The sequence below is a fragment of the Artibeus jamaicensis genome, unplaced genomic scaffold (assembly GCF_021234435.1).
Source record: "Artibeus jamaicensis isolate MK-2021 breed Jamaican fruit bat unplaced genomic scaffold, CSHL_Jam_final scaffold_847, whole genome shotgun sequence".
In the NCBI taxonomy this organism is placed as follows: domain Eukaryota; kingdom Metazoa; phylum Chordata; class Mammalia; order Chiroptera; family Phyllostomidae; genus Artibeus; species Artibeus jamaicensis.
Genome location: NW_026522057.1, coordinates 17033096 through 17053700, shown reverse-complemented (window position 1 = coordinate 17053700; position 20605 = coordinate 17033096). Strand labels below are relative to the sequence as shown.

At 58.1% G+C, this 20605-nt stretch overlaps 1 protein-coding gene and 1 long non-coding RNA gene across 6 annotated transcripts in view; one reads left to right on the top strand and one right to left on the bottom strand.

The window, feature by feature from the left end:
* MYOM3 (myomesin 3) overlaps positions 1–14621 on the bottom strand; it is a 44659-nt gene extending 30038 nt beyond the window's left edge. Inside the window, exons 1-10 of the mRNA XM_037135920.2 lie at positions 14547–14621; positions 11316–11494; positions 10990–11070; positions 10139–10298; positions 9267–9424; positions 5567–5662; positions 3890–3978; positions 2201–2245; positions 1617–1757; positions 23–184 (exon numbers count right to left, since the gene is read on the bottom strand). Coding sequence (XP_036991815.2) covers positions 23–184; positions 1617–1757; positions 2201–2245; positions 3890–3978; positions 5567–5662; positions 9267–9424; positions 10139–10298; positions 10990–11070; positions 11316–11476 — 1093 coding nt within the window. The 5' untranslated portion in view covers positions 11477–11494; positions 14547–14621. The remainder of the gene's footprint in view (positions 1–22; positions 185–1616; positions 1758–2200; positions 2246–3889; positions 3979–5566; positions 5663–9266; positions 9425–10138; positions 10299–10989; positions 11071–11315; positions 11495–14546) is intronic.
* LOC119042229 (uncharacterized) overlaps positions 1–20605 on the top strand; it is a 93719-nt gene that overhangs the window by 46104 nt on the left and 27010 nt on the right. For 4 of the 5 annotated variants that reach the window (XR_005081181.2, XR_008390696.1, XR_008390699.1 and 1 more), the window contains exon 4: positions 1997–2240. This is a non-coding gene — a long non-coding RNA (uncharacterized LOC119042229). Of the gene's footprint in view, positions 1–1996; positions 2241–14567; positions 14654–20605 lie in introns of those variants that run through there. The other variant, XR_008390697.1, reaches the window with a different exon arrangement.

The window sequence follows — 20605 nt, the reverse complement described above, 5'->3', positions numbered from 1 at the left end:
CCCCTCGGCCCAACCCCCTCACCTCTCACAAACACATAGGTGCTCTGCTCCCGGGGCCCAAAGCGCGAAGCCACCTGGACGGTGTAGAGCCCCTCGTCCTCCTTGTAGGCACAGAACACCTTCAGGGACGCCTGGCGGTCTGCATAGAGGACCTGCTGGCGTTCCGAGGACCTTATCAGCCTCCCTGAGGAGGACAGGGGTCCGGTGTGAGCTCATGGGCCATCCGGGAACCTGCAGATACTCTGGGGCGGGGGGTTGTCTAGGCAGGGTTGGGGCTGGGTGGCTGCAGTCTGAGGCTCAGCTGGGGAGTCAGGGAGGAGGGGGTGGCTGCTGAACTCTCCAGAAGGCTTGGTGAGGGGCTGCAGTGAGGCAGGGCCCAGGGAAGGGGCTGGGAGCTCAACCAGAGGAATGAGGATTTAGGGAAATGGTGGGGTAGGTGGCTCAGTGAGCAGATGGAGGTTCTGTGAGGAAGTGAAAACAAGAGGCGGGTGCTGTGTGAGGGTCAGGGGCTCTGTGAGTGGGCTGGGACCCCCTGAAGGGGCTGGAGCTCCAGGAAGGGTGTGGGAGCTCAGCAAGGGGGTGGAGAACTGAATGGGGGCAGTGAGGGCTTGTTGAGGGAGCTCAGAAAAGGGTGGGGCTCACTGAGACAGCTGGGGTGTCAGTGAGGAGGGGACAGGGCTCATCGAGAGGGTTAGGCGTCAGCGAGGAGAGTGGGGACCCAGAGGGTGGGACCTTAGTGAGAGGAATGGGGGCTCAGGGAGTGGTCTTTCCTTCGAGACCACACTGTCGGGCTGTCCTGCTCCTTGTCCCACTCGAAGGTCCCTCCCTCCTCTCAGTGCCTCTATTCTGGAAGATCTGCAGGTTGGGAAATCATCCAGACTCGCTACTGCAGCTGTTCCTTGGGGCTCCTCCTGGCGCCTCCGTGCCTCCGCCCCCGTCCTGGCAGGTGCAGCCTCCCTGGGCTCAGAGCCTCGGGAGCCGGGGGCGGGGGCTGTACTCCTTGTCCTTGGGCTGCAGGCCTGGTCACGGATGGGGCGGGAAGGAGGTCCAGCCGTCCTCCTCCCCCGGGGCCGCCTCTTCCTGCCTCACCTGACCAGCCTTCCCCAGCCTTGCCCGTGACACGCCTGGGGTCTTCCAGCTCTTGGATGGTAATTATTTCCCGGCACCCACACCTTGACTGGGAAAAGCCCCGTGCCACTGTCACAACCTGCCCCCTGGCCCGGGCCTCTGTTCGGTTGCTTCAGGTGCCATCGCCCACTCTTAGGGCGCTGGAGAGGATCCTCTCGATGCGAAGGCTGAGACAGGGCCTGGCCCTGCAGGTCGTCAGCGGGCAGTGGCTGCAGCTGTGCTTTGGCTGCCTCCCTCCCCCAGACCAAGAGCCCCTGGTGCGGCTCACGGTCCTCCGGGCCTCTCCTGCCCCGGCACCCACGAGGCGGCCCTCTGCTTCCCTCTGCCTCTTCAGCACCCACGACCCAGCCTGCACTAACTGGGGGAGGGGCAGAGCTGAGTTTCTCTCCCCGCCAGGGGGTCCCAGGGTTGGTGAAGGAGCCCGGGCTCCAGTCCCTCTCTTCCGCCTCTGCCTCCGAAGGCTGAGGCCCAGGACGGGGTGTCCTCACCGTCTCGGAACCACTGAATGCTCTGCTCGGCGTCTAATACATCTTCCGAAAATAAACAGGTCAGGGAGAAGGGTTCCTTCTCACGGGCAAAGACTGGCTTTAGCACCGATGTGAATTCCACGCTGGGGCCGAACATCAGTCCTGGGTGGGAAGAGAAATTTAGGACAGATGGCTTCTGAGGCCGGCAGCCTAGCCTGGGGCTTCGGTGGGAGCGGGGACCCTTCTGGAGTACCTTCAGTCCTCTGGGTCAGGGAGAGGGGCCTGGTCCTGGGGGGTGGGGGTGGGGACGGGGAAGAGATTCCTCTACAAGCGACCAGATGAGCCAAAATCATATCCCCAAAGTCATACCCATTTGTCTTTTTGGGCTTTGCCTTTCTCAGTTTTGGCCACTGGACAACTTAGCAGCTGCCTCGGGACCCCCCGGACACCAGTCTGCAGACGTCAGCAGCTCCGAGGCAACCCCCACATGGACATTCTTAATGGGCAACGGATGGCCATATTCAAAGGGGGACTGTGGGGACGTCTGGTGAGAAGTCCCAGACACCCTCCCCCTGAAGGCCTGTCCCTCCCCGCAGGCTCCTTACTTTTGAAGATCTCTGAGTCGAAGCCAGCGTCCTTCCCCAGGTAAGCTGAAACGCAGAGCACACGAAGCTGGAGAGGGTCCAGCCCCACATCCTGCGGGACGGCGGGTGTGGCCTCTGGGTTGGGTTTGTGTCCTGCTCTGTTAGTGGCTCCCCCTTTGGCTTTGGGGAAGTTCCTTCACTCCTCTGTGCCTCAGTGTCTACCTCGGTAAAATGGGGACCGGGGTTCCTACCCGATGGTGGTGGGGCTCTGAACACCCGAATTCACATGAGCAAAGGCCTCCGCCAGAGCCTGCAGTTTGTGCTCAGTAAGTGGTGGTTTCCTTCCTCCGCCCAGCTGACTGCCTGGGTCACGTGTCTTCAGAGAGGTAGACCCTGGTCGGGCTGGGGTTCCTGGTGGGGTCAGGGGAAGGGGCAGCGCTAAGGGAAGCCGTCTGGGGGCCTAAGGGTGAAGTCCAAGGAGATGTTGGCACAGAATGCCAGAGAAGAGCACGGACACTTTTGTTCACATAGCAAGTGCCATGTGCCGCTTGTTAAAGGATTTAATTTCACAATAGCCCTGTCTGTTGGTGCCTTTGTAGTCCTCTCATAAAGGTGAGCAAACCCAACTAGCCTGAAGCCATCATGTGACACTGGTCCCTGGAAGGAGGTCTGGGAGACTGTTTAAGGTCACACAAAGTTGGTGGAAGACTCAGCATTAGAACCCAGAGCTCCAGCCTCCCAGCCCGAGGCCCCCCACTAGGGCCAGCACAGAGGCTGTGGAGATGAGCACAGGGTGTGGTGGTAGTGGCAGCGAGTGGACGGTCTTGGTAAGAACCTGGCTGGAGTCTGGGGGCCGATGGATTCAAAGGTGCTGGGCTTGATGAGGGGCCAAGATCTGGAGGAAGCCAGGGGAAGGGTGGGCGGACAGAGGGGACATGGCCCTGATGCCTGACCTTGGGCTTGACTCTGGGCACCTGCTATTTGTCTCTCAGGGTCACTGAGGTCATTGTCCTGGGCCCAGAGGTGTGGCCTCCTGGGCTGTGCTCTGTCCTGGTTGTGGGGTGAGGGAGGGAGACTCGGATAGAACTGCACCTTGCCTGTACCACTCAATTTAATCAACACGAGAGTCTGGGGGAGGCGGCAAGAGCGCCCTTGGTAGGAAGAGGCCGAGACGTGGAGACGCCTGCCCCGGCCCACCCAGCCTGTCGGCATCAGAGCCAGAGTGAGAGTGGGGTCTGCCTAGCTTCTGAGCACCTCCCCGGCCTTGTGCTGTGATTGCAGATGCCCTTGGGGTAACCTTCAGAGGTAGGACTGGGAAATAGCACCAGAACCCAAATGGGGCAGTGGGGGTCAACAGGCGAGATGGTAGGGCTTGGCTGTTGCCTCTGAGGACCCCTCAGCGGGGCTGGCAGGGCCGGGCCACTCTCCCAGAGGCCCTGAGCTGGATCGGGACCCGCACCCGACCCAACAGGACACTCGCACTCCTTGGAGACAGCTGTGTAGGTTGTGCAGCCTGAGGCGGAGATTCTCACTTGCTTCAAGGGCCTCGGGGAAGGGAGTGTCTCCATGGCTGCCCTGGTCACTTGGTCCCGGGCCAAGTGCCCCTGTGCCAGGGCCCCTCCTCGAGTCTGACCACAGACTCCCGCCCTCTTCTGCTCGTCCTGGGTGCTCGGTGGACTGGCCTGGCCTGTCGGGGACATGAGGACTTACTGCGGACAAGGACTTTGGCGTAGGAGGAGGCCTGGCCGTAAGCGTTCTTCACCTTCACCGTGTACGTGGCTGAGTCCTCCGTGGTGCATCTGGAAGGAGAGAGGGAGAAGGGCCCCCCAAGACCATTGGGCTCCATTGGGAGCCCGAGTCCCCATCTGGGGGTGGGGAAGGCGGGGATTAACGGGAGGGTCTCAGCGGGGAGACTTTAGGCCCTGGCTCAGGCTCCCCTTCTGAACAGCTGTGCCTTTGGGCGGGCCCCCGCCCCTCTCCATGCCTCAGTGCTCACCTCTGAAAAACTGGGGGCGCACCCTGACCCTAACCCATCTCAGGTGAGGGTACTTTGAAAGCAGGATTGTTACTACCGACTGTAGGATTAGAGAGGTTAAATGCCCTGCCCGGAGTCACACAGCAACTGGAATTCAGCCCAGCTTTAAGGCGACAAGCCCTTGCCAAGGCACAGCCTCCCGCCCTATCAACACCTCCAGGACAGAAGCCTGGAGCAGGCGCAGGGCACGGGCTTGCCGGGGACACACTGCCAGTCTGTGCCAGAGCTGGGCCAGATGCCCAGGTTCTCTCGGTCTCAGGCCCAGGTCTCCCACCATCCAGGCCACACACCTGTCATGTTCCCAGTGACCTTAGTGAAGAAGACAGTACTTGGCAGGCTGTGGCACACCTGGCACCCATCAGCGAGCAGAGAGGACCCTCAGTGCCCCCTCTCATCCCCTGGCTGCTCAGGGCAGGGATCCCTCTTGTTTTAAGGGTCAGTCCCACCTGCTCTACAAGCACTTCCTCCCCCACCCCCCAGACCCGTGGGCCTTCCCTGCACAGCCCATGAGACACCTCCCTCTATAGCATTGCGTGTGTGGTAGATACTTCCATCCATGTATCCCTGCATTGCTTCCAGAGGGTAGGGTCAATGTCCTGTGCATACGTGTGCCTCTAAAGCCCGAGTTGGCTGAAGCGGAGGGTTTGGTGCATGGGGAAGAACCCAGATGGAGAGAACTTGCTCCTACCCAGGCCCTGCCCTGTAAAAGCTATGCAACCTTTGACCTTTCACAGCCCCCGTTTCCTCACCTGCAACAACGCTTCCCTGCACGAACAGTGGCGGGCACTGCCGACCGAGTGTGTGGAGCGCCAGCACGGGGCTCGGCACCGGGAGGAATGCAACATGGGGCAGCCCCCGAGTTAGACGCACGTTGGGACTGTGCTTTTCTGCCTCCCTCCACGTGTGCGGTCTCTTCCTGCAAAACTGTGTTTGGGACTCGCCATCTCCTGAAAGGCCCGTCTAACTTTCCCTTCCCACTGCTTCCCCTTGCACATGTGTGTGGATGTGAGTGCATGCACGTGTGTGTGTGTGTGTAAGGATTTGTTTCTCTGCCCCAGCAAAGAGCTCTCCCGACTTGCCTAGCCAAGCATTCAGTCCTTGCTACTGGCCTCTGGGCCCACGTTTCTCAGTGTGGACACATTCCCACAGGGGTACGTGCTACATATCGATTCCCGGGCCCCACTTAATCTGGATCTCTCGGGGTGAGAGGAGGGTCTTTCCCACAAATCGATATTTTAACAAGCACCCCAGACACTCAGTCAATGGCTCGGAGAAAGGGTTGGGAATCCTTCTCTGGCTTCAGGGGTACTGGGGCCTGGGGGTCAGCGGTGTCTTGGGGCTCACAGCCTCACCTCCTAATCTCCAGGGTCAGCAGCCCGTAGTTGTTGGTGATTCGGTACTTTCCGGCAGGGAAGAGGCGAGGATCGATTCGCGTGTCATTTTTGTACCTGCGGAGACACAGTGGCCTGTGGCAGGCAGTGTGTTTCCGAGCAGGAAGGATTCAGAGCCTCTGGACCTGGATTCTGACCTCAGCTCTGTGCTGTGTCCTCACCCATGTGACCCAGGGCAGCACATTCACTGCTCTGAACCTCATTTGTTCCCATCTGCGAAATGGGAGCAAGAACAGCACCAACTTTGTAAGGTTGTTGTACCAAGTAAATGTGGTAGGATGTGCAAAGCTTTTCTCCAGTGGCCTGTACATTATAGATGCTCATGAGTTCCTTCCCTTCTGGGAGGCAGAGAAGAGGGAGACTGTAATTAGGGGCGGCTGCTCCTCTCCATATTGGGGTGTCTCCAGGGACCAAGGCCCAGACATTCCCTCCTCTGAGGTGGGTTACCAAGGAAGGTACTCCCATCCCTACTTCCCTCTCGACCCCTCAGGACAGAAGTTCTTCATCTTGGCTCTTGTTAAAAGCATCAGAGGCAGCTTTAAAAATCTCCACGCCCAGATTTTAAACACATGTCTTCAAGAATTTGCATCATAAACTGCTAATTATTCTCCTATAGGCGTTCTTCTCTTATTCTAAAGGATTAGAATGGATCATGGCACCACTAAATACTTTATCACTCAGCCTCTGTTCTGCTAGGTGCAGCCATGTGACTAGGTGTGGTCAGCAGGAAGTAAGACAAGCCTCATGTGGTCCCTTCCGCCCCTCATGACACCATCTTTCCTTCCACCCTGAGGCAGAACGCACTCTCACACAGGAGACACCAGGCCTGAGTCCCTGGGGAATTAATCCGCGAGCAGCACTGTGACAGCAGTTCCCCCATCTGCAAAGACACTTACACCAGAGAGGAGTGAATCCTCTTATTTAAGCCGCTACAACAGGTCTCACGCCCAGGATGCATCGCAGAATTAAAAATCACAGTTTTTGGAGGTGGGACCTGAGCGCCAGTATTTTTTAAACTCTCAGGTGATTCCCAAAGGTGGCTGAGCAGATCGCTCCTCTGCTCCTGGACACTGCTGCTTGTTCCCTGTGACCACTGGGGACCTGTCCTCCCTGATGTGGGCACTGGACTGTGAGGTGGGCTTGCCTCTTCCATCTTCCATCGCCCATTGACGGGGGTCTGGAGCCTGAGGAGTCAGGGCTGCTGAATGAACGCCTGTGGAAGCTACGTGGCCTTGGCACACATTGCTGGGTGACAGTGGTCGGCTTCTGCCTTTCCTAGAAAAAGCAGCGACTGTGGCTCTGGGAATGACCTGGACAGCCAAGGGCCTCCGAGCTCATCTTGCCCTCTCTCTCTCTGGGCTTCTCCTGCCTGTACAGGGGGCCCTGGTGGCATGGGCCGTGCTGACGGTCCTCTGCGGCAGCCAGTCATAAAATAGTAATACACGAGAGAGCCGAGGCTGGGACACACAGCCCAGAGCCTGGCTCAGAGAGGTCCGCATAAAAGAGTGAGATTTTTACTATTTGTCTAGATTTCCCTTTCTCTTCCATACTTCAGTGTTAGGTTTTAATTTTTAAGTCTGCCTGGCCTAGGAGACTGACTCTGACCTCAGAAAGAATCGAGCCCAGGGTCCACTTCGGCAGCATGGATGTGGCCAGACGCGGGCCTTGCCCAGCTTGCCCTCCTGTTGCCCCCACATGTGCGAAGTACTTAACAATTGCCGAACACATGGACTCACCCCCGAGCCCGGTGGGCCGGGGTGTTGCTCCGGACCTGGGGGCCGGTCTCTCCTGAGCCTGGACAGAGGCCTGGAGGCCAATCCCAGGGTGTGTGTGTCCCTGCTGGAGGTGACTGATGGTGGAAAACCAGCCCCAATGCCGGAGCCGCAGGCTGGAATGCTCTGTTGTGGCAACCTCGCCCTGTTGTGACAACATTGCTGGCAGGGGTGGAAGCGAGCCCCCTGCTGCGTGGCTCCCACAGAATGCTTCAGTGTGGCCCTCAGTGCCAGGGCAGGGCAGGGCAGGGTGTGGCCTCCAGCCGGGACAGCCGAGGGGCTGACCCGTGCCCCCCCAGGCCCAGCTGGCGGGGGCAGTCCTCTAGCGAAACAGAAGCTCGCAGGCAGCGACCGCCCTGGCTCCCGCCAAGTCCCAGTGCCCAGCATGGTGCCTGGCACGCTGTTTTGAGTGAACGTCATCTGGCAATGGCCAGTTCCAGTGTTAACACCCTCCAGACGCCTTCTCGATTGCTCCTGGCCTAGATGCTTTCTATTTCTCTGACTTCTGAAGCATTAGGTGTGCTTTAAGGGAAAAAAAGAACTAGGATTAGGACTTTCCTGCTCTCTAGGCCAGTGGAAGGGTGTGGGCTAGGAGGCGAAAGACCCAAGTTTGAATCCCGACTCCCACTGGCTGTGTGACTTTTGACAGGTCGCACTGCCTTTCTGAGCCTTACTTACCTTCACCTGTGAAATGGGGGTAATAGGCTGTGGCCCCAAGGCTCGAATGAGAGAAAAGTGCAGGGTCATTGAAAAGTGGGTTCAAGTACAAACTGTTGTTTTTTCCTTTGTGATCTTGGTTTTTGTGTGCTTATCTTCTCTCTTCTACTAGACCATGGTCTGTTTACCTTCAAGATCTGGCTTGTATGTTACCTCCTCTGAGAAGCCCTCCTGGATTTTCCAGGTGAGGGCAGCTACTTCCTCCACTTCACCTCCACTCTTTTACCTCAAATGTCCCCCATGAATATACGTCTATGTTGACATTTCCCTTCTGGGCTGAGAGCTCCTGGAGGTGAGACTATGTCTGGATCATTTCTATACCGCAGCGCCTGGGACAGATTATGATTTTCGTAAATAATTGGTTGAAATCCTGTCCTCAGCTTCCAGTGTGGCTGACAGCGGGCCTTAGACCCAGGGGAACTCAGGAAACTGCGGGAGCAGCTGCATGAATGACATGCCTCCCTTCGTGGTAGAACCGGGACCCCGGGCATGGCCGTGGCCACCCCCAGTGTCCACGATGCTTGTTAGGAGACACCTGCCACCTCCCCAGGGAGCAGCTCCTGCTTTGCAAGCACCTTTCACATCCTGAGAGTTCTGACATTGTGGTGGCATCAAATCTTCACCAGAGGCAGGCTGGACGGGAGGTATTCAACCCATTTCGTAGAAAAGGAAACTGAGTCTGGACTGGAGCGGGTAAGAGATCCAGCTGGGACCACGCAGTGGGTTAGTGGAGGGACAGAACCAGGTCTGGAGCACAGAGCTCCCACTCCAGGCCTGAGCTGCTTCTCACTGGAGGGCCCCTGCCCTCCCACCTGCTCCCCTGCCCTGCCTCCCCGCCCCCCAGCCACCCCACCTTGTCATCCTCCTTCCCTGGAGACACCCAGCTGGGAGCAGCTGCCTTTCCATGACACCAGAACCGTATTTTTACAAGGGCTGGCTCCCATGGCCCAGGCGTCTTCTAGCCCCAGGCTGGCTGGGAGGCAGCTAAGAATAACTTCTCCTGAGCCTCCGAGCAGCTGCTGCTCTGTTTTGGGGGGTGGGCAGAGCTCAGGGCCTGGGGGCTACAGGACTGGGCCCCTGGGGGACGTGGGGCTGTGAGGAACTCACACTCACATAACCAAGGAGGCGAGTGAGCAAGGCAAAGACCCCCCTCTCCCGCCCCAGTGGCTTACCAGGTGGCCTGGGGTGGAGGTGAGCCCTGGACCGTACAGGTCAGCAGGACCGTGGCGTGCTCCCAGACGGCGTGGGAGCGCAGTGGGATCCAGAACCAGGGCCCCCGGCCGGAACACAGCTCCCTCAGCTCTTTGGCCTCCCGGATCTTCTCCTCGGTCTGGAGGCAGGAGAAGGTCTGTGAGCCCTATGAGCCGGGATGCCTCTCTCCCCCATCTTCACGGCCACCTTGCTCCCTGACACCCAGGCTGCTCTGGAGTCAGGCCTCCGTCAGCTGGAGCCCCTGCAGCCGTATCTGAGAGGCAGTGTGGCCCAGAGGGCAGAAGGTGGGCTTTGGAAACACCTGGCCAGGGGTCAAGGCTGACTCTGCCACTTACTATTTGTGAGACCATAGACAAATCCTCACGTTCCTCTTTAGTAAATTGGGAAGATAGTAATATGCCCCTACCCCACTGTGGGGTTGTAATGAGGATTCAAGGAGTTGATATGCGAAAAACATGGGCACTGAAGAAGCCCATGTAGGTATTAGCTGTTGCTCTCCCGCCGGGGATCCCTGCTGTCGGTCAGGAATAGCATTTGCTGAGGGTCCTCGGAAGTCCTAGGCCCTGGGAAAGCGACTTTGCAAGCCTGATCTCGTTTAATTCACACCTCAACACTGAGAGCTGGTTCAACCACATACATCTATTTGGAAGATAAGAAAACTGGCTCAGGAAGAATCCGCTGCTTGCCTAAGGTCACACAGCTGGGGGCGGGGGCACTGAGATTCAAACCCTGGTGGACGGCCAGGGTCTGCAAAGAGGGTCGAAGTAAGGTGGGTGGCACCTGATGGGCTCCAGGTCTCAGGTCCCCGGGGCTCCCCAGCCCAGCCCCTCACCCGCCGTCTCAGCGCCTTGCGGTCACGTCTCTGGCGCAGCAACCACTGGGTCCGCAGGAGGGCGATGTCTGTCCTCTCCAGATCATTGCCGAAGCGCACCCGCTTCTGCCCTCGCTCCTCCAGCTCCACTGTGGAAGTCCGGCGCCTCAGCTGGGCCTCCCTGGGTGGCAACGGAGGGTGCAAGTGGCTGGTGGCTGGAGGGGAGGGCATCCCAGCCATTGCCGACACCTAGCATTGCCACCTGCACTTTAAGCTTCTTGAAGACAGAATAACTTTTAATTCTCTCTTGCCTCCAAAAATATGCAGAATGGGTCCTGCATTCAGTAGGTGCATAATAACTACTCTCAAATGGTCTGCAAGGCTCTTTCACAAACCGTTGTTCCTCTTGTTTTCACTGCAACCAAGAGGACAGGGGTCAGTCCTGCCGTTTTGTAGGACAGACACCTGAGGCTCAGTGACTCGCTTCAGAATGGCCAGGACCAGGACCCAGGCCTCCTAGCCCATGACACAGCCTCCCGATGTTCTCATGCTGAGAGGCCTTTCCAGTCTCGGACTCGTTTACTTGCTCCTCCTCTCTCCAGCCCCCTCCCACACCCTGTGTGGCCAGCTGGTGCAGGTGGACCCCCCACCCTCCCTCCTGGAGATGGTCCCCTACTACTGCCTGTGAACGTATCCAGAAGGTGGCGAGGTGGGCTCTGTGGTCAGACAGCCCTGGGCTTTAACCTCGATTCTAGACATGTCGCTCTGGCAGCTTCTTTAAGCGCAGTGTGGGAGCCCCGCACGGAGGCAGGGGACTGGACAGGGTGGCCCCTTCTCAGCCCAGCGCTCTCTAGAAAGGTCGCTTGACTTACCAAGATGTCTCTGAGGTGGCCGTCAGAGCCAAGGCGGCTGCGAGGGCGTAGTCTGCGGCGCTGAACTGGTACTCTTCCTCGCTGCCCGGGAGAGAAGGGGTTATGGCTCCTGCAGGTTTGCTGGGTGTCTGGCCGGGGCTCCCTGAGTTTAGGGCTGTGTCCGTCCATCTTGGCCTCAGGGAACAGCAGGCGTGGCTGTGCCTCCCCTCACACCGGGGTCCCAGAAAGCAGGCTGTGCCTCCTCCTTCAGACAGAGTGGTGCCTCCCCCTCAGACTGGGACCCAGGGGATAGGGCAGTGGCCGGGGTAGGGCCCTGATGCCCCCACCTGCTGCGGAAGGTCCGCCTGCGCACCGAGGACCCCATGTGCAGGCTGTGCTGCCGCTGCTCCTTCTGCTCCTCCTCCTGGCGGTGCTCCAGCCTGTGGACCTCCACGGTCTGCTGGGGCTGGGGCTCCGCTGCATTTCCCGGGCTGTGTGGCAGCGTCATGGCTGTAGGGACAACAACCTGCCAAACCAAGGCTACACAGTCACTTCATCGGTCCATCCCTTCTCCACGTGGTCCCAGCACCTCTGGGAGGTTTGTGGGGTGAGGAGGTGGGGGTTCTCTCTCCAGGGGGCAGACAGGGGGAAGGAGGACTGAGAGGGAGAAGGACTTGCCCAAGGGGACAGAGGCGGGTTCTGTGCTCTGAGCCTGGCTTATCCACCACCCAATGTGATCCCCAGCTGAGTGGGCAGAGCCCCACGTTGGGGATCGGGTTCCAGCTGCAACCCTGTCCTTGCTCGCTGTGTGACCGGGGGGCAAGGCCTTGCCTTCTCTGGGCCTCAGCTTCCCAGATGATCTCGGTGATGTTCTGTGACTCACGGTGGGCAGCTGTCCTTGCTCTCCCTGCAGGCGCCGCACTCGGTCCCACCTCTGTGTCCTTCCCTGCACTGGCTTCCTCAGCTGGAGAAGCTTCTCCGCCTCCTGGCTTGCGTGAACCTCTGTTCACGCCTCAAAGCCCAACCTGAGCTCATGTGAGCGTCATGGTTGAGCGGGGAAAGCCTGCGTCCAACCCCCTGACTCTGATCCCAGCTTCTCATTCCAGTTAAGTGTGTGACCTTGGACAAGGACTCAATGACTTGGCTTCCTCATCTATAAAATGGGTCTACCAACCTCCCACGGGGTTTGGAAAGGTTTGTTGAGTGCCTGACACATAGTAGGTACTATGTAAGTGGTAGATATGGACATTCTGTTTCTAAGAGCTACTGAAAATCTACAGCCCCTCCTAGAATTTTCCCTCCTCTAATCCCTTTTGTACTTTGTATTTGGATTTCACAATTTAGCTCTGATTTTAAAAATGCCTCCTCTCTCAAAAGCATTACCCTGGTCCCTGCAACAATCCAGACAACACAGCTCCATTACCATCCCATTTGGCTCATGAGGAGGGAAGGGCTTGCCCGAGGTCACGCAGTGGGCTGCTGGTGGGGCCATGACCGTCACCCAGGTCTGCCCAGCGCTGAGCTTTCTTGACCTCTATGTCACGCACCCACTCAGGGCCAGGCCTTAGCTGAGGCCGGGCACACAGTGGGCCCATGGCTTTTCTTGTTATAAGGGGTTCGTGACAGAGGGGTCCTCCCTTGCATTCCCTGGCTCAGGGCAGGGCCCCTAGGTCATGCCCCGTGGAGCTGGGTCAGACTGGTCTGGAGGAGGCTCAGGGGTCAGGGAGCGAGTCCTGGAGAGGGAGGCGAGGAGGCGGGAAGCCCCTGAGCTAGCTGCTCTGGGTTCTTGTCCTGGGTCCTTTCTCAGATGGGGACCTCGGTGTCACTGCTGGGATTTGTGGGCCCCCCCTGAGACGAAGCTCTAGGATGCTCGGGGGAGTCCCTGGAATGGCTTTGACACCTCCTCCAGGTGGGAATTCTGGGCGGCAGGCCCCTGCCCGGGGAGGGTCCTTGCTGGGCTTGGACCTGATACAGACCCTGACCATGAAGAAGGAAGCAGAAGAGAGTGACAGACACTCCAGCCCTGTCCTGTCTGCTCCCACCAGGCCGAGCTCTGTCCTGGCTGCCACTCCTGCTGAGGGGCCTGTGAGTGTGTGTGTGTGTGTGTGTGTGTGTGCTGAGCTGGGTGTGAACAGGGAACCCAGGTGACCACTTCTCCAAGTTCATGGCAGGTGGCCCGCAGGCTTGTCAGAGATTCTTGGTCTGTTGTGGGGTGTCAGGGGCTCAGGCTGCCAAATGTCACTCTTGGTGGGTATTTATTGACTCCTTCCAGTTCCTAAAAGCTTGTTCCTTTGGGGTGTCCATGAAGAATACCCAAGAGAGACTGGATTACTGAGGGGTGTTAGCCGGGACCAGGGGCCTGGTGCCATGGCCTCGGCTGAACAGGACAGGACACGCACTCCTCGGGTGCCCGCCTGGTTGCTCCCGATGGAGAGGGTCTGCCTGCACCCAGAGAATCGCAGTGCTGATTCTGCTCTTCCCTCCTGACAGCCCAGAGGAGAGCTGCTGGGTGCCACCCCAGGTTGGGGGGTGGCGCAGCTTTCCTGGGACTCTGTGGCCCTGGCCCCAGCAGCTGAGGCTTAACGGTCCCTGGCGTCAGCGGCTGGCTCCCTTCCCCAGATGCTTTGTCCCAATTAGCAGAGTGGGTGGGCCTGGCGCTCATCCCTGACCTCCTGGGCTTCCCGAAACCAGACCCCCGGCTTTAGCAGATGAGCCATCGGTTCTTTTTAAAGCGCTGACTGAGGCTCAGGATTAAGCGTCAGGAACACAGCCTCCCCTGCCCTCTCCCCAGAGCTGTGGGTGCCTGGCGGGGAGGGGTCAGCAGGGCGAGGGCCAGGTGAGAAAGCCGTCCCCTGCCCTCTCCTGGGGGTGCAAAGCCCTGGGCCGGAGGTCCTGCCACTTGGCCCCCTTCCTCCCAAGCCTCAGCCTGCTTTCGCACCAGCCTCTGCCAGGCAACCCCGGAGGAAGCAGGGGCAAGGCAGCCCTCCCCTTCCTCAGGAGGGAGAAAGGGTGCCCAGAGGCTTCGCGCTGGGTCCCGTGGGCGGCCGCAGAGACAGCCCGTCTGGCCTCTCCACTGTGGCTCCACCAGCTTCCGAGAGGCAGCTGCCGCGGGGGAACTGAGACAACTCTTGCCCTGTCTGGGCCTCAGTTTCCTGCCAGGCTGGATGGGCGCCCTCCTGGCCCTGCAATTTGTGCCCAGCGGGCTTGCTCTCTTTCCCTGCCCACTGGGTCTGCCAAGCATGACCCGGCCAGCACTACTTAGGTTTGCTGGACCTGCTGGACCAGTTTGCCAGTCCACTTCCCATGTACCCCCAGATGTCTTTCCCCTCCCCCCCAGCTTTTGCATCACAGAGTTCAGCTTGGAAGACCCAGGGCCACATGGAACAGTGAGACGGACAGAGATTTCTAGGCTCTTCTCCCGTTTTAATTCGGGTGCTGCCTAAGCACCTGTCTGCCCTCTCTCTTCAAGTCTCCCTGGCTCCTTTTCCAGCACACGCACAGCCCACTTCCCAGTGGGAAGTGAGGGTCTCACTCCCTGGAGGTGTCCCTCCGCACCCCGATCCCTGGAGGCGACTTACAGGAGCAGCGTGTCCACGTAGGTGTCACCGGGGAGCCGACTCCAGAGGACGAGAGGATCCTTGGTCTCTTCTTGCCCTGGGCTCAGCCAGCACAGGAAGAAAATGTGATCCTGGAGCCTGCACGCAGGGGCCTTAAATATAGCAGCGCTGAGACCGTGATGACAATGGACGAGGACTGTAAGGGGTGGTGGTGAAGGAGGGGCCGTTCCTCCCTCTGCCGCTGTGGCAGCAGCAACAGGTGGAGCCGTCCCCACCCCCACCCGGCCTCCCTGACCACTCCTCCTTCGTCAGCTGGGTCCCTTCTGCCCAACTCCAGCCCCCCAGGAAAGTGGAAAGACGGGAACGGCTCTGGCTTAGGAGTATGGAGAGCAGATAAGGGTGATTTCCCGGCTGCTGAGTGCTCTCATCTGAATTCTCCCCGCACCGACCCGTGCCTTGGGGAAGATGCCCCGCATCTCCAATCTGATTCCCCTCCTGAAAATGCAGACAGCGAGGCTGGACACCCAGACTTCATGAAGACGGTGGAAGGCATGGACCTAAATATGAGTAGTGCTCCAAGTTATCACTGGCTAAAATGGAAGTATGTGGCCTCTCGTCTCTCCACCTCCCCCAGCAGTGACTGAGCCAGCCCCTGTGTGGCCCCGGCCATGTACGGATGAGGGCATGGCACTGGCCAGTGGGGAAGCCATCTCTTCTTCACTGTCCAGGTTCCTGAGGCTGTCACCGTGGCCCATGGGGGACCCTTATTCCCAACCTTGCCACGCACCCTTCTCCCATCTCTTTTCCCTCACGTGGCTTGCATCTGCCCTTTGCCAGGCCTGGTGGGCACCAAGGATACAGAAGCGAATAAGATAAGACCCGTGATATGGAGGCATCTAGATGGGAGACAGGCCGTTACAACGGAGGGGTCAGGAAGGCGAGCCCGAGCCAGGTCTCAGGGCACGGCCAGGTTCGCGGGAGGCTGTGCCAGCTCTGGTCCTGAGAGCAGTTTCCCCCGCTCGCCCCTTCCTGGGGCTTTAGGGGACCAGAGCGGTGGTGCCTGCCACTCTGCCTACTGTCTTGGGCCTCTCACTGGAGGGGGAGAGAGAGAGAAAACAAACTGATCTCTTAGTCAAAATCCCCGTCTGCCACCCCCTTTGAAAGCCCCTGTCTAGGCCTTCTCCCTTCCTCCCTGGCCACAGTGTTAAGAGCATCTTTTGGGGGCAACCCTTGGCAGCTCTCTCCCACCTTGTATTGGGCCGACCCAGGGCTTTCCCGGGCTCACATTTATGCGTTCACTGTGAGTGTGAGTGTGTACATACAGCAAAGAGGGAGGTGGGCTTCCGGCCCATCAGGAGACTAACATTTAGACCAGTTCTGTGCCCCTCTTTTCCCCAAACCAACCTGTGGAGGTGCCTCCCCTCATGTGCCGTATGACCTCAAGCAAGTCACTCAACCATTCAGGGCCAGGTGTCTGTACGGTGGGGTCAATGAAGCCTGCCTCACAGTCCGATGGAAAAGAAACATCTAGGAAACAGTGCCTGGTCCCCGATGCCTCGGTGGGGTCCCCAGTTTGCTGACTGAGCGCCCCACCGAGAGCTGCGCGGCTCTGGGAATGTCAGGGGCCTTCTCCCACCTGCCCTTCTGGGCGTGGGATTCCCATGGACCCGTCTGCTGACCACACCCCAACGATGCCCTCACTCCTCACTGGGGATCCTGACGTGTCTCAGTGTGAACACAGCTGGCCCTCAGGTCCCGAGGCTGTGGGGACGCTATACTTGCAACGGTGCAAGTCGGTTTGAATCCCTGTCTCTGGCATCTGTGCTCACCAGTGGGAGCACCAGGGCCTCATCTCCAGGCCTCAGTTTCTTTTAAATTGGTAAATTAGAGATAAGCTCTAAGATAACAGGGAACTCGCCCACCTGTCTTAATTAGCCCTCGTCCCCAAACAGTATCTGGCATACAGCTGGGCATTCGGTGTCTGCTTGTTTGAAACTCAATGGATGAATGAGTGACTAAATACTTATCTTGTACATTAGTTTATTTAGTTCATTAGTTCCTCTTACAAGTGAGATCATATGGTATTTGTTTTTCACTGGAAAAATAAACCAGTGAGCAAAATAGAACCAGAGGCATGGACACAGGGAACAGACTGACAGGGGCTGTGGGGGGAGGCAGTGGTGGAAGGAGGGGAAGGGACTCGTCAGAGAACATGTCCGAGTGGACCACAGACATGGGCAAAGGTGTGGGGGTGGACTGTGGGAGCAGGGGGGGCTGGGCCGGGAAGAGGAGGGCAAAGGGGGAAGAATAAGGACAACCGTAACAGAATAACAGTAATAAAAAATGAAAAAATACTTATCATGCAGACGGTTATGAGGGTGAAGTGTGTAAAAGGTCTGGTATAGTACCTGACTCGCAGCTAATACTCCTCAAAATATTTCCTCTTTATCTTCCCCTCCCTTCTCTTCTTTTCCCTTTGATTGCCCTCCCTGGGCTTACGAACATTTAGGACAGTTCTTTGAACCCTGTTTCACCTACCGCCCACCCTGCATCCCCAGGTCTGTTTCCAGAGAGCAGCAAAGCTGTCCTTGGCTGATCCCATCTACCGAGAGCAGAACTGTCCGGCCCAAAGCGTTCTCCCCGCGCCCCCTTCATCCCGTACCCCATCTCCTTCCCTGCCTCTGTCACACTGTACTACAGTTCATTCAAGTGAACCGTACTCTTCTCACACTTACAAGTCGAATGGATCTCCCTTCTGCGCCCTCAGCCACAGAGTGGGAAGGGAAAATGGACTCAGACTGCCAGGGGGCTGAGTGGCGGGCGGGCTGGGGCCTCAGAGCCGCGTCCGGCCAGCGTTGGTGCCAGCTGGATTTTCTGTTATTTCCCCGTCTGTTTCTGCCTCAGCTTCCTGTCTTCGTCCTATCTCACTTTCTGGAAGGTAAGGTAGGGACAGCAGCAGGGGACGAGCCTCGGCGTTGACATCTGGCCACGGCCTCCTTATCCAGGCTGATGTTCAGACCTGGGAGGGCAAGGGGATCTGGCCCCGTGAGGCCCTGGAGGACTCCAGTCCCATCGGCCCCTCTTCTCTGGGTAGAACCTCGGCAGCCCCCCTGTGTTGCTGGGGGCTGGGGCTCGGGAGGCTGGAGTTCTGCAGGTACCCAAGAAACCCTACCTGCATCCAGGAGGGTGACCCTGGGGAGGTGATTTGAGACCATGGACAGGAAAATTCTTCCCTCAATATGCCTGAGATGAATCACTAAAGGTGCTTATGGAAAACCCAGATTCCCCAGGAGGCAGGAATTTAGTGGGGGCGGGAGGCTGAGGAAGTTGTATTATCCTGGAGCTCCCCAGGGGATTCTTATGATTAGGAAACCAACCTGGGCAAGTCACCTGCCTGAGCAACATTCCCTCCTTTGCAAATATCAATGAGTACAACCTATCTGAAATGTGTCCAGGAGGATGACTGATCCCCTGCTGAAACTGTGGGGCCACGAGGCTGAGTTCCTCCTCCCCCTCCTCGCCGAGGGCTCTGTTCCTTTACTCCTGGGCTCGGCTCTGCCAGGCCCGGGAGGCAGGTGACGGCTGGGAGATTCCTGGGCATGGGGTGAGGGCTCGGGTCACGCAGGAATGCCAAGGTCCTGGCCCAGCTCCCGGGGCCGGGGACAGTGCCCTCTAGCCAGTTCCGACTGGAACTGCAGGTCTGGGCTGCCTGCTTAGGGGGCGGAGACCTTACAGGGTCAGGCAGCTTGCTGTTTGCTCCTCGTTTGGGGTGGGTCCTGCCTGAAGAGGGTCACAGGGCTCAGAGCCATGCACCTCTCTCCTCAGGATCCCAAACTCCACCCTTAACAGTCATGGAGTAGTTGGGACGTCAGTCACCCCGAGGAGCTTAGCATTGTGGCCCTGTGAATTGGAAGAAATGTTTATGGCTTTTAATTAAAAAACCCCTCTGGGTTGCCATGTCCCACTCACCTTTGACCAAGTTCACCCCGAGTGACAGGAAGCAGACTTATTTGCAGTGTGGAAAGAGGGGGAGCATCACGAACCTCAGTTCAGCGGGTGCCGAGCAGGAGGATGCGCTTGGGTGGGGAGGCAGCTGCCCTCTCTTAGGGAGGGATTGGGTCTAAACCAGCGACCCTGAGATGTTAAACATTAATGAGAAATGCTGTGTCGCGGGGAGCGAAGGACGGGGAAGGGAGGCACGTTTGTCTGGGCGCACACTCCCAGGAGGTCACATGGGGGCAGCTGGGCTCTGGTCCTGTTTTTTCAGAAACACTCGGATGGGGCTTCGGGACAGGAAGGTGATGGGGACGCTTGTCTCCTAGGGACCCCGTTGGGGCCCTCCCCTCCTAAGTGTCATCTTTTAAAGAATCCACAGCAGTGTGGAAAGTTCTTTCTCTTGATGAGGAAAACAAGCACTCGATCTGAGCTCCAACTGTGTCATGAGCTCAGTGAGGGGCCATTGGATGGGTTCCTTCTCCCCTTCGGGCCTCAGTTTTCTGTTTCCTTTTCACAGATTTTATTTATTTATTTTTAGAGAGAGAAGGAGGGAGAAAGAGAGAAAAATCTATGTAAGGGATCAGTTGCCTTTTACATGCCAGCTGGGAACTCAGCCCAGAAGCCAGGCATGTGCCCTGACTGGGTATCGAACCAGTGACTTTTTGGTTGCAGGCCGGCGCTCAACCCATTGTGCCACACCAACCAGGGCTGGGCCTCAGGTTTCTCATCATAGGGATCATCCAAGATGCAAATGATACAAAGGATGTGCAGGAACTCTCAAAACACAGAGCAAGGGCCCTTTGCCTATGTGGGAGCAGACATGGGCAGGAGGGCGTGGAGGCAGGCCTGGGGCCCCATGCAGAGGGGGTCCTCTGAGAATGCACCCCCAAACAGCTTTCACTTACAGCCTCGGGGAAAACGTTCCACTTGCCTCTCATCCCTGTTTCCAGAAGGCCCTGCAATCCCATTGCTTGCTTCCGCCACCAGACAGCCTCACCCCGCCAGCTTGGCTGGAGCGACCCTGAGGAACCAGGAAGCTGTGAGAGAATGCCCGGTCAGCAGCCACCCTGCACTGGGGCGAGGTGTCCCTCCCTGTGCTGCCAGATCAAAACCAAAACATCGCAACAGGAAATAGCTAGCATTTACGGGGCACTGCCCATAGGTCGTGCACAATTAAGCACTTTGCAGACGGGATTGAATTCCATCCTCACCACTACCCGGTGAGGTAGGCGTTCTTCTCCCCATTTACAAATGAGGAAACTGAGGTTCTGAGCAGTGATTTGTTTATCTGGAGTCATATAGCTGGTAAGTGGTGAGGCTGGAATTTGGGTCCAGGTGGACTAAACCCAAGGCTGAGTTTCCAAAGTCCAGAGTCAGTACTGTTTGTTGGTTATGTCTTCGAGGGCATGTGGGCTTCACATCCCTGCGTTCCTTTCAAACCCTGCTCTCAGATTAGGGTCTGAAACTGCTGCAACAGAAAGGGCTTCTGTGCTCGCCCTCGCTGTGGACCTGCATTTCACTTGGGGCACATGCAGCCTCTAGCAGAGGAATGAAGTAGAAATGGTGCAACTTTAGGCAGCAGCCCTGGCTGGGAATGAGCCGCAGGCTGCACCCCTCCCTGGAGTCTTGCCATGGTGCTGTCTCTGGCCTTGGAAGAAGTGCAGGTTGTTCTGGTTCTGCCCAGCCTGCTACTAGGCATCCTGCTCAGGCTCCTCTCCTCACGCACAGAGTCACAGAGGTGGCAGAGGCCTCACTCCCTGTTGAATCAGATTATGAACCTGGCCAGGAGTGGGAGGAGGACAGGTGAGCTCCAGGAGGGTTTTGAGACCAGCACCTATTAGGTGCTGGATCCCGGGAGGTCTCCCTGCATTCACTCCCGCTCTCTGACTGCCCTGTCCTGCCTTGCAGAGCTCCGCGTGCACACGTTACGTGCACACACATTTACACACGACACCACCCATAACTCCCTCTAGGGAGTCCTCGTTGTGCCTCTGTGCTCCAGCCACGGCAGGGACCCAGTGTTCCCCTCCCCAGTTCTCTCCAGGTCAGCACCTGAGGCTGGGCTGTGTGCGCAGCACGGTGGG